The following is a 13,042-nucleotide window of genomic DNA, read 5'->3' on the forward strand; positions in this document are numbered from 1 at the left end:
AAAAAAAAAAAAAAAAAAGGAATCAGCAGGGAGCCATAGAAGCTGGACTTGAGGCCCCAAGCCTTGCACTATCCTGGCTGTCACAAACTTTCAAATAAAGTGTATTTCTTTTTTCTTCCTAATAAAATCCTGAGAGGAAAAGAGAGTCACAGTCCAACTCTGGCAACCAGAAAAGAAAGAACCACCTTAAACCAGCTCTTTGAGACAGAGGTCTCGCTTTGCTGGACTTTTGGTCCCCTGCATCTGGCAATGACCCCAGAACATGGTTCCCTAGGAGTTCACAAATATTTATTAAATGATTCCTTTAAAAAAATTAAGATCTGAGGGAACAAACCCTCACAGCAAAAAACATTCCCACCCCCTCCACACACAGAGTAGATAGAGATGGGCAACTTGGACATTGGATACCCAAACAGGAGGGCAGGGGGAGGAGGGACCACAAAGGTAAGAAGTAACTGGCTTACAAACTTTCAAGAGGGAACCTAGAGCTCGGGGACATGGAGGAAGGCAGAATCTCCAGTGAGTACTGTCCAATCTGTCTAGGCGGAGCTGATGAAATGAAATGCAGAAGGGTCACTTATGACACAATAGTGAATGATTGTTATCAGGACTGATTATGAGGGTTGGAAATGTAAAGGTAGACATTTTGTAGCAAGGAAGAGAGTGATTAACTCTCCAGTCTAGGAGCGGAGGTCTCTGGCACCATCAACCGAGAAGAGCCGAGAGTGGGACCTTACCCAGAGAAACAGTGAGGCCCAAGATGGAAGCAGAGACAATGAAGTGGAGTGATGAAGCGGATGGGGACTTTGGATCCAGAGAGGGAGAGGGACTGGGTCCTGAAGAATGGAGGGGAGGAGGGGAGTGTAGGGGGCGGGTTTATAGGGTATACCCTTTGGTTGGTTGATGATGCATGAAGGGGATTGGAACCATGGCAATGAGACGATATACAATGGAATGAATGTAAAACTAAAGTTCTCTCATGTAAAATATCATATAATTCACAATAAAACATGAAAAAAATTAAGATCTAATTCACATATAAAAGCTAATCTTTCAAAATGTACAAGTCAGTGGTGTTTAGTACAAGGCTGAGCAAAAAAGTCTTGCTACTAGGGCTCTGGGGAGCATGGTGGCCTCATATGATAAGCACTGGACTGCAATCCACAAGGTCCTTGGTTCGAGCCTGCCAGCCGATCCCCAGAAGGAAGATGAGCTCCTGTAAAGATTTAAGTCTTGGAAACCCTAAACAGGGTTGGACTGACTCAATGGCACTTAACAACAAGAAGTAGGGCTCTAGTTCATACCTACACAGCAAACATATTCCCTCAGTAATACGCTTGTCTTACACTCCTTAGGATGCTTTCAAACAACAGGATCCAGTCAAAACAACAGTTTGTGAGATCTGCTGGCTCAGTTAAGTTCAAGGCAGAGGTGTCAGCTCACAAGGTTATGACATCTGTTTTTACGGACTCCCAAGGGGTAATTTTGATAGACATTCTCAAAGAATACAGAATGACCTTGGGGACATATTAGAAAGATACTTGAAGAACATTGAAGTCTGCATTAATGAGGAAAAGGCCAGGAAAGATGTGCTCGTGTCTAAGGACATGTTTTTCATCATGACAATGGACCTAGTCAGTCTTTGAGGGTAACAAGGGCTCCCTGTGAGAATGTCACTGGGAAGCAGTACTTCACTCACCCTGCAGCCCTCATCTTGCCCTTTCAGACTTCTTTTTGTTCCCCAAACTCAAAGAACATTGAAAAGGAACCTGATTTGAGTCCTTCAAGGATGCAAAACTGTCATTTGGGTCTAATATAAGTAGTAGAGTACAGAATTCTGCAGAGGAAGGGTTGGTGGGGATGGTTATGTGCTGTTGAGTCGGTTCCAACTCACAGTAATCCTGGCGAGGGTTTCCAAGGCTGTAACTCTTTATGAGAACAGCAGGTAGATTTGAACTGCTGACCTGGTGATTAGCATCCCAACTCATAACCCACTATGCTACCAGAGCTCTTTAGAAGGGTTGTTGTTAAATGCCGTTGAGATAGTTGTGACTCATAGCGACTCGTCCGAAGTATGAGAGACAAAGTTTGGCCATGGTGGCCTCCAAGGAGCTCTCTAGCTGCACTTCTTCCAATACAGATCTGTTGCTTCTTTTGGCAGCCCATGGCACTTTCAATATTCTCCTCCAACACCATAACTCAAAAGCATCAATTCTTCTACGGTCTTCCTTATTCACTGTCCAGCTTTTGCATGCATATGAGGTTATTTAAAATACCATGGCTTGGGTCAAGCGTACCTTAGTCCTCAAGCTGACATCTTGTTCTTCAACATTTTAAAAAGGTCTTGTGCAGTAGATTTGCCTAATGCAATACGTCATTTGATTTCTTGACTGCTGCTTCCATGAGTGTTGATAATTGACCCAAGAAGAACGAAGTCCTTGACAACTTCAATCTTTTCTCCATTGATAAGAATGTTGTTTACTGGTCCAGTGGTGAGGATTTTTGTTTTTTTTTTTTTACACTGAGATGCAATCCATACTGAAGACTGTGCTCTTTGATCTTCATCAGTAAATAAATATTTTAAGTCCTCTTCACTTTCAGCAGAGATAATAGGAAGGTGTAATTTAGATAGTGAGTTAATTTCATGGCACTTCCAAGTTTAGTGGGGACAGCAGGCAGATTGTCTGACAGGGCTAAATCTAGGAGGACGGATTGTTGGAGCTCAGCTATGATGGGCTTCCAGTGATGAGAACCTTCCCTGACAGATGAAAGGTTTCTGTTTTTTTGCTGGTTCTCAGGGCTCGATTCAGGAATCCAGAGAAACAGGGACCGTGCGCCTACTTAAAGAAGAGGCAACATTTAGCTCTCAGAAGCAACTATCACAGTAATGTTCTGTGGTCCTTCGTTGGCACTCCAACAAATGGGTGCTAGAAAAGGAATTCTTTCAGGCACTCTCCCTGCTTAGAATGATTCCCACAACCAAAATGTCATGCAAGCCATTAGTGATCGAACCCCCATTTCTTGAGCGATGCAGGGGTGGAGGGGTGACACCTACAGAGGGGGTAACACCAGAATGACCCCGGACCCAGTGGTGGCGGCAGTGATAGCAGCAGGTAGCCTGGTGCTGCAGCGTGTGAGCGATTGAAGAGGAAGGGCTCCACCTTGACCAATGGGAGAGAAGAGCTGTGGGGCATGCTAGTGGGTGCGTTGGGAGGGGCTGCCCAACCCCCATGGAGGGGTGACACCAATCCACAGGTCTGGGTAAGTCACAGGCACTCTGCAGGCACTTGCTGACAGACCTAGGACCTGACCTGCAAGGCTGGCCCAGCGTTTCGTCTCACTGTGGTCCCGGAGTACCAGTGAAAGCAACCCTTGCAGAGAACACAGGGCAGAAAGGTGCATTTCGTTGCCTGGTACTTGCCTACACAGACGCTACTCTTGGAAAGAAAAGGGAACAAAAAGACTGAATTGTGCATGCAGGTACAGAGGATCGTCTATGGATCATGTTTATTCCCAAACCTGGACCAGACACACTGCACCCTGCAAGATCCCTGAGGCCCTGCGTGAGGGCTGGAAAAGTAAGGCACTGAGTCAGTGCTACTGTACGCCATGGATGCCTAATATGAAGACCCAGGAGTCCTAACTTTAGAGACTCCATCTCCCTTGGGTCTAAGAGAACAGGGAGAAGCTCCCCTTTTCCTCTCCTTTAGTCTCCAGTCCTGGGAGTCAGGCCTGTCTGCTGAGGTATTCTGAGGAAGCCAGGGCCTCTCTGTCAGCCTCCATTCTGACTAAGAGGCAGGGTGAGAAGCGCCAGGCTCCAGGCAAACAATGATGGCCAGAGGACAGGGAACAGACACCAAACCCTGGCAGGGAACTGCCTTCCAACCGGCTTCTGTCTGTCAGGGCCAGCGCTGCTGGGCTGGGCTCCCCATCTACTACTACCAAGGAGACAGAGTGGTGGGGGCTCAGGGAGTTACCCCAAGATGGACTGTAAGCTGTGGGGAGGGAGCACTGTGCCTGTAGGAACCTGTCCAGCTGAAGAGAAGTTTGTTCTAGATGCCAAAACCCAGGCTGCAATCAGCAGAAACACGGGAGTCACCAGAACCAGATGGGTGGTGGTCGTGGGCCCCGGGCCCCAAGGTTGGCATCTCCCCAGACTCACTTTCCATAACACACAAGGGCCACTCTTTTCTCCAGAAACTGTAAGGTGGTAGCCTCACAGTTTGCTTCGCGGGGCCTCTGCCAGGGGCCGCTGCAGCCGCCACACCACCCGGACTGGCTCAGCTGCATGGTCCAGCTGGCGGAGACCACACAGACCACCAGTCTCCCGGTACCTCTGCAAGGCCGGCTGGAGCACCGTGATGGGGATGCTGAAGTTCAGGTGGGGGTAGGTGGCCCCCGTATTATTGTCCCGGGTGTTGCTGGCAACAATGCCTGTTGAGGAGTCAGAGAGGAAAAGAGGACGTGACCCAGGGGGACAGACAAATGGATGGGGAAGGAAGGATGACCACGTCCACCCTGGAGCTGCCAGGCCTAGTCACTGGCATACTGTCATGGATACCTGTCCCCACACCCAATTTGACTTTCTCCTAAACACGCTCACTAGCTGACACATTAGAGGCATCACTGTGCTGTCGAGGATCCTTCTCTCCACTAATGTGTCATGAGGGTAGGCTGTGTGTGGTTCATGTTGTCTCCCTGGTGCCTAGAACAGTGCCTGGCACACAGTAGGTGCATAACAAATCTTGTTAAATGAATGCGTCAAACCCACAGCCAAGTTTCATCTGGCCTGCTCAGTGTATGAGTGGTATGAGTGTGTGTGCATGCATTTTTTTATTAAAGCCAATGTGACACTTGGCATTAGAGTTAAGGAGCTGAATGGCTTGAAACCCTGGGCTAAGGACTTCCTGGGTGTAAACCCACCCATCTTCCAGACAGCAGTTGCTCCCAAGACGGGACACCAAGCACTTACTGGGTGGGCTGAGCACTGACAAGGGGAAAGTTGGTGAAGGGCCACAAAACTGGTTACCTAGGAGGTTCCCTGTGCGGGTGGAGAAGAGAGGTCCCCCACTGGAGCCGCCGTGCACGGCACAGGTGGTCTGCAGCATCACTGGTGTGCTGTCCACATGCACCACAGCTGACAGGATGCCCGAGGTCACTGAGGGTCCACAAGCCTGGCCGAATACACCAAAGCCTACCACGCTGACGGCCTCACCTGCCAGGGAGGGGAGAACAGTGAAGCAGCTCCCCACTGCCCAGCCCCACCCTCTGTGAAAGTCCAAATTCTCTCTGCCCTCCAAGTTCTGCCCAGGTTCCCCAGCAGGAAAAGCACTCCACTGAGCTTCCAGCATGGAACCTATTCAGTGATGTATGCTGAGCACTAGGTTGTCCCAACCAAGCCCCCATTCCCCTGCTAGATGGTACAGGGGGGAGGGAGGGACTCCTAGTTCCTATCTTGGAATCTGAGGGTGCGAATAACCTACATAACTGTGAACCCAAAGGTTGGAGCTCCACCCAGAGGCACCTTAGACAAAAGACTTGGAGGTCACTGAAAAGCCTATGGAGCCCAGCTGTATTCTGACACACTGAATATCAGATTGGCAGCCATTGGCTAGCACCTAGCTAGGTGTTAAGTGTCTGTGGAATTAACAGCATCTCCTCGCTAGGCGTCTCTGAGGGAGAAGAAATGGCACTGATGACTACAGCCCCTGGGGCTCAGCACTCTCCAAGCACCACTTCAGTCCTCACAGCGCCCAATCACAGATGTGGAAACTGAGGCAGAGAACACTGCAAGGACACAACCCAGAGGGCCTGTACTCTCTGGTACCATATCACACAGCCTCCAAGAGGTGAGGCATCTGATACTTACAGGGTGGCTTTATGGAGCCTTTCACCCAGATCATGCCTTTGGCACCTCAAAAGTACCACACATCCTCACACCACACAGCTGCCAACTACCTGAAAGCTCCCACCTATTGGTGATGAGATGGGCATCTGCAGGAAGGGCTTCCAAGGACAATTCTGGCCAAAGTATTGTAACCAGGATGACATCATAGTAGTTTTGATGGCACCCTAACTCAGCCGGGGTGGGGCCTCCTCATTGGGCAGGGTCAGCACATCCAACCCTGACTTCCCTTCCTGAGGTCTCCCCACACAGGCTGCGCACCTTTGCCCATTACCTTCATGGAAGTGTTCAGCAGGCACAGGTAGGGGAACGCCAGCCAACTCCTTCTCCAGGTGCACTACTGCTATGTCATAGGGGGACATCTCTCGAGTAGCAAACACCACACGCCCCCAGACGGCAGCACTCCTGAGAGCAATGGAAACAAATGACAGGCGGGACCAGGAGATGCGGGAATGACAGCAAAAGTCATGGTCTTGGCCAGAAGACCTGGTAGCAGCCCTGAGACGTACCAGCCAGGCAAATCTAGTTACAGCACTTAAATGAAGTGCTATTTCCAAACACGCTTTATAAACAGTACACATGTATTTTTTCTCCCCCACACACGTCTTTTTGACACTTCCTAAACATCACCATTGGAGCTCTGGTGGGGTAGCAGGTTAAGTGCTGGGCTGCTAAACTCAAGGTCAACAGTTTGAACCCACCAGCTGCTCTGCATGAGAAAGATGAGGCTGTCTGTCCCCATAGAGATTTATAGCTTTGGAGAGGACAGTTCTACTCTGTCCAATAGAGTCATGATGGGCCAGAATTGACTCTACGGCAGTGGGTTTTTGGTTTTGGGAACATCGCTATAATAATGATCAACTAGTATGTAGTGGGAAGGAGCTCTGGTAGCGTAGTGGTTATGAATCGGGCTGCGAACCGCAAGGTCAGCAGTTTGAAACTACCAGCTGTTCTGCGGGAAAAAGATGACGCTTTCTGCTCCCGTAAAGATTTACAGCCTCGGAAACCCTGTTAAGAGTCACTATGAGTCGGAACTGACTCCACAGCACATATCAACAACAACAGTGTGTAGTGGGAGTCCTTGAGTAGAGCAAAGGTTAGTGTACTCAGCTGCTAACCCAAAGGCTGAAGGTTTGAGTACATCCAGAGATGCCTTGAGAGAGAGGCTGGCAATATAGTTCTCAAAATATCAGCCACTGAAATGGGGTCACTACGAACATGTGCTATAGGATCATATAGGATCAGCACTGTACTCTGGACCACAAGGTCAGTGGTTCAAACACACGTCGGAAACCCTGTACAGGGTCACTATGAATTGGAATCAACTCGGTGGCACTTAACAAGAAGTACTTGTACTTAGTACTGTAGCACTTTACAAGTTAATACTCACAAAGACAGTTTAGAGACAAAGTGACATATCCAAGACCCCACGGGATTCCTACCATACACTCTACAAAGGTAGCATCTAGCAGTTTCATTAGAAGCAAACAGTATGCATATTGGGGGTAGGGTGTGCGAAATTATGGTTACAGTAAAGCCAGGCTGGGTGAACTTCTGGGAGTCAGAAGAGGGATTTGGAAAGACCAGGCCTGGGAGGTTGGGTTTAGCCATTGAGTGTTAACACCACGGCTCTATTTGGCTTTCCTTTGGCCTCAGTTAATCACCTGAGGCTACTGAGCCAATAAATACAAGGTGCACTAAAGAACCAACCCAGGAAGGCAAGGAAGACAAGGTGGAAGTAAAGATGAGAAAGGGTTCATCTGTAACTTTGATCCAGAAGGAACAGATCTATAAGATCTCATTACCTTAGGAGGCAGTATCCTGGGCCCCGGGGGCTTCACTACTTTGAGGGGGGTGCAGGGTTAGGAAGTCTCCATTCAAAGAGAATGGGGTTGAGGGCTATGAGGCAGAGAAGTCACGCAAAAGAATTTCAAAGTCTCAACAACGGCCAGACCGGGATGCAGGAAAGACCTTTGTTGTTAAACGCCCTTAGTCGATTCGTACCCACAGCAACCCTCTATTGGGTTTCCGAGTAGTGGCTGTTGAGCTTGAACCACTGACCTTGCAGTTCAAACTCACACTGAAGTAAAGCGCATTAACCCACAGTGTCACACCGGGGCTCCATAGGAAAGCCCCACACTTGCCAAATTCAGAGTTGATTGGAGCTTAGCTTCTTGCCCAAGACCCATTCTACCCCTGCTGGGCAACCCAGATCCCTCTACATTGGGATTCTGGGTGTCAAAGATGAGAGGAAAGTCCCAGGACCCTATCCATACCATGGCCCCAGTGTGATGCCAGTGGGCAAACCAGGTGAGGGATATGGTGGGAGCAACCGTGCGGGCCTTACTTGGGGATGGTGGAGCGCACCAGGACCCTGGCGGCCTCCCGAGGGGCCACATGCCTGCAGGTCACCACAAGGTGGGGCGCCACAGCCACTCCGGAGCCCCATACGGTGCCACACTCCACCAGCACGGCTGCGGCTGCCCAAGGTAGCCTGGGGTCTAGGAGGGACAGGCCCCTCGGGGCGCCCACCTCCAGCGGCAGCTGGGTGGCTAGGGCAGCGGAGTCCGGGCGCAAGCGGACGAGCGCTGCGCGGGCAGCGCGGAGGAGAGGGGCAGCGGCACAGAGCAGCGTGAGGCCCACCCACTCACGTGCCTTCCAGCAGAGCGGCGCCGCCACCAGCGCCACCAGCGCGCCCGCGGGCCGCGCCGCAAACACACCGCCTCCCTCTGTGCCCGGCAGGCAGCGCGCGTCTGTGAGTAGCAGCGGACCGGCAGTGTTGCTGAGCACGCCACGGCTCAGCGTGTTGAGAAAGATGTCGGGGCAGAAAGCACCGAACGGGGAGCCGCAGGCCAAGAGCGGCGCGCCCTTGGGGATGGCCCCAAGAGGCGCTACTGCCAAGGCCTCCCCGCGCTCTTCCGCGTCCTCCTTGGCCGCCGCCGAGCCAGGCCGCACACGCAGCAGCGCGAACCAGCCCAGCGCTCTCAGCTGATCCTCCTCGTCGTCCTCTGACAGGTCGTCTGGCGCCCCACTCGCGAAGCGCCACTGCTCGGCCGCCTCCCCTCTGAAGAGGCGCGCGAAGTGGTCCCGGAAGGTCGGGCAGCTTAGCAGCAGCAGCAGCTCAGCAGGGCGCGGGGGCTGCAGGGGCCGCCCGCGGGACCGGGCGGTTGGGCCGGGCTCGGGGCCCGAGCACTGGGGCGTGCTCAAGCCCAGACGGTCCCGCTCCGCTTGGCCTGCCGGACTCGCGGCAGTTGGGCCCCACTGCACGTACAGACGCAGGTCATCTCCGCAACTGTCGCCGGGCAGGAAGGCGGCGCTGGCAGCGGTCAGGGCCTCGCTGCCAGCCCGCAGGAAGGGGGTGAAGATGCCCCCATGGCACAGAACTAGGCCCGGGCTACGGCTCAGGATCACCCCGCTGCAGCTCCACGAGCCCTCCTCGGGCTGACCAGCCCGAGAGGCGCTCACCACGCAGCCTGCCTGCTCGGCCGCCCTCATGGCATGCCCCCACTGCCGCCCCATGGCCTCTGAGCCAGTGCAGCACGAACTTCCGGGAGAAACAGGTGGGAAACTGATCAGGACCCCGGCCTGGACGGGATGAACCCACGCAGCGCCACCCGGAGCTAGAAGCGAGAGGCGCAAGCACTTACTGCGACTTTCCTAATGGAGCCGGATTGGTTTAACCCCATTTAACTGGCCGGGATTGGCTGGGATTGGGGCCGAGTTCTGATTGGCTACTTATGTTGCTCCCTCCTTTCCCCGCCTTCGTTGGCTCATCCAACCTGTGGGACGAACAGGAAGCAGCTGTCTCCGTGGACGAGCCTCTAGTGCATCATAGGCTGTGCAGCTGTACACCGCAGGGGGAGGATCCCTCGGAGCCTAATCTGTTCTTAGGGAGTAGAAATGAGCTGACGTGGCTGGATTTGTGCAGGCCTTGACAAGACCTGTCATAACCGGCCAGCTGTAGAAAGCATTCACCCTCTGAATAAGGAGATCCTTGGCCAATTCAGTATTTAGAATTTTTTCACCCGTTGACTTGGAGCTCGAAAGATCTATTACTAGTACTTTTGAATGCCAAAGTTTAACGCCAAATTTCATAAGATGATTTTATTGTAAATAAAAGTGTCCTCTAAAATGTGTAGCTGACGTAAAAAATTTAAATTATACAGCCTTACATTTTGCATAAGCACTTGTCTGCTAACCACAAGATCGGCGGGTCAAACCCACAAGCTACTCTTCGGCAACCTTACATATGGTTATCAGTAGAAACCGACTTAACCACACTTAACACCATATTTTGCAATATGTACATCTCATATAGCGATATAAATTCAATACTTAGGGTGTATCCAGAGTTCTGGTGTGGCGCTGTGGGTTAATGCGCCAGACTGCAAAGCCGTTAGAACTGCAAGATCGCAGGTTCGAGCTCACCAGCTGCTCCTCGGAAACCCTATACAGGGTCGCTATGGGTCCAAACCCGACTTGACGGCACTTAACAACAGGGCGTATCTAGACCAGAGGGCTAAACCTGTATCTTAAATAGATTTTGCAGGCCATACAATCTGTCTCAAATACTCAACTCTGCAACTGTCGCATGCAAAAGCTAAACGAGTATCCATGATTATGTTTCAATAAAACTTTACTATGGGCACTGAAAGCTGAATTTCATGTAATTTTCACATGTCACAAAACACCATGCCTTTTTTTTTTTCTTCTCAATAATTTGAAAGTGAAAATTTTTTTTTCTTAGCTTACAACCTACACAAAAACACCAAAATATGGCTTTGGACTAGTAGCCGTTACCCAACCTGTGATGCACGGTAACATAAAACTTCTCTACTTTGGTGGTGTAGTGGTTACAAGTCGGGCTGCTAACCTCCAAGTCAGCAGTTCCGCAGGAGAAAGATGAGGGCTTTCTGCTCCGGTAAAGATTTACCACATGGGCAATCCTATACAGGGTCACTATGAGTCAGAACCGACTCCGCAGCACATCACCATCACTTTTCCACAGTACTCTTGAGGACAGGGAAACATTAACAAGTATGTTTAGAAGGGGGCACTCAGGGCAGCCCCAAAGCAGTCACAAGCTAGACATTTTGTGAAACTCTGTTCTGACCCTCTATCACTAAAGTGCATTTAACAAGTGTACTACAGTACAGATCTATGTCAGCATTAAGGATAATGAAAAAACATTTTTTAAAAGATTTTATATTAAGTGGTTTACAAACAAGATTACCAATTTTATAAAAAATCATACTTTGTTTCATCTCGATGATTACAATCCCCTCCATGCAACATCCCTCCCATAACTCCTATTGCCTCTCTACCCACCTTCCCCTGCCTTCTCAACTTTTCCCTTTTGATTTTGAACTGACCATTCCACGGTGAGCACACCTTAATTAGTGTTGTCCCCACCACATATCTATCTACTGCTTAGCTGGAAATTTAGCTATAAAGTTGAGTTCCTTTCCAGACCCAAAGGGTGGTTGATGAAGGACCAGTCTCGGGTTCCTCGTCTCTTTCTGACCAGAATGCCCAGTCTTTTTATTCTTAAAAAATAATTTTGGAGTTGTGTTCCACACTTGATAATGAAAAATACTGTTTAACTTCCACAACCTTTCTGCCTCAAATCTCTGAACGCTGTTGCTAGGTGTACTCCCAGCACAACATAGGGTAATACGGTGCCCCAGGCCTATTTGAGAAAGGGAAATTTTATCATGCTGGTGAGGTAGTCTTTGGTTCACTCATACTCAAGTTTCTAGCATGAACTGCCATGCATCCGTTTTTTGTTTACAGCAGACCACAGTACAGTTCCAAACCACAGCAAATAGCAGGCAAGGTGAGACCTCCTTGAAGGCTGAGTTCATTGACTCTAAACGTCATGTTCCGCTCAAAAGACACCAAGCCCTGTATACCCAGCATTCTTGTATACTTCGTTGTTGTTCTTATGTGCCATGAGTCAATTCTGATTCATAGTGATCCTGTATAGGGTTTCTGAGGAGCAGCTGGTAGGTTTGAACCACCAACCTACTGGTTCACAACCAGTGTTTATCCACACCCGGAGTCCTAAGAAACATTATTTGAATAGAATGCCTCCAATAATTTATTACTTAAGTCAAAAAGAACCAACTGCATTTTTGTTTCCCATTCAATTTGTGGCGGTACTTTCATTTTGGAATTTTGAGGTTTTCTAAAAGCAAGGCTTCTCACAAGTCCATTATATGCACAAGCACAGATTTCATTCCTCCTATTTTTTAAAACGCGCCATTCAACTTACTCAACTCTAATTTTGTGTAAAATGGTGTGAAAGCGTTCCTGGAGCCAGTGCTCACTGGCAGACGTCATCACGTGTGCTATGCCCTTCTGAATGAGCACCCACTAAGACCACAAGCTGTGCCAAGACTCTCAGATCAAACTGGATTATGACTGTCAGTGGAATGCATTCACAGGCCTGGTCTACTCACCCAGCGGCAGAAAGTCTCTCATACGCATCTTAAACATTTCTTCCTATGAGTAGAATTTTAATTTCCCCCCAAACAAACATCATGATATGCTGATATTTTTAAACACAAAATTCAGAACATAACACACTCACAAAGATAGCAAGTTTATTTTCATTTTTATTAAAATGCTTAGGATACAGACTGACTTTCCCTTGTAAATGACCATTTGACGTTTCCTGAAATAGGACACAGATGCACTCTGATAAAACAGAATGAAAAGTCTCACTTCACAGGCGTTCCTGTCAAAGCTCTGACCCTTCCGAATGGAGCAGGGCTCCTCACAGCTGTTTCCTGCAGTGATCAGTTCACAGGAGTGGTGTTCAGTGGGGAAGAAATGGGCTGGTGCTGCTTGACTTTTCAATCCCTCTTTCTCCAGTGGCCAAAAGAAACCACTTTCACAAAGAGCTGCCCTATCTAGAACCCCCAGTTAATAGGGGCAAATACAGGGGAAAATAACAAACAAGAAAACAAACACCGAAGCAACCATAATTCTCATGTCTCTGGATAGAGAAGTATGGATAACTTTTAGCCAAAGGAAATATAGGATATAAATCACCTACTGAGTTCATTCATGTTAGCTGGATTTGTTCATGTAAGGCTAATCTCCTCCCCAAACTCAATCCAGCTATGCCATCTC

The 13,042-nt window shown here is 49.5% G+C and overlaps 1 protein-coding gene across 2 annotated transcripts; it reads right to left on the bottom strand.

Annotated features, from left to right (window-relative positions):
- Positions 1-4,216: 4,216 nt before the first annotated feature.
- TYSND1 (trypsin domain containing 1) lies at positions 4,217-9,424 on the bottom strand. Of its 2 annotated transcripts, XM_006835851.1 has the most exons (4): positions 8,253-9,424; positions 6,180-6,310; positions 5,030-5,215; positions 4,217-4,434 (listed from the first exon to the last, which is right to left on the bottom strand). In XM_006835851.1, exons 1-4 carry the CDS (start codon positions 9,422-9,424, stop codon positions 4,217-4,219), a joined length of 1,707 nt encoding a protein of 568 aa, XP_006835914.1. The 2 variants fall into 2 exon arrangements, with proteins under 2 accessions (XP_006835914.1, XP_006835915.1); XM_006835852.1 differs by lacking the exons at positions 5,030-5,215; positions 6,180-6,310 and having other exon boundaries at positions 4,404-4,434.
- Positions 9,425-13,042: the final 3,618 nt, after the last annotated feature.

Source organism: Chrysochloris asiatica, unplaced genomic scaffold, assembly GCF_000296735.1.
Source record: "Chrysochloris asiatica unplaced genomic scaffold, ChrAsi1.0 scaffold00020, whole genome shotgun sequence".
NCBI classification, from domain to species: domain Eukaryota; kingdom Metazoa; phylum Chordata; class Mammalia; order Afrosoricida; family Chrysochloridae; genus Chrysochloris; species Chrysochloris asiatica.

Bases quoted from the DNA above. Each gene is read 5' to 3' on its own strand.
- TYSND1 (XM_006835851.1), bottom strand. From the start codon at position 9,424: ATGGGGCGGCAGTGGGGGCATGCCATGAGGGCGGCCGAGCAGGCAGGC. The intron at 5,216-6,179 runs GTAATGGGCAAA...CCTCCCTGGCAG, and splicing joins TGCTGAACACTTCCATGAAG to GTGAGGCCGTCAGCGTGGTA. The intron at 4,435-5,029 runs GTAACCAGTTTT...ACTCCTCAACAG, and splicing joins CCGCACAGGGAACCTCCTAG to GCATTGTTGCCAGCAACACC.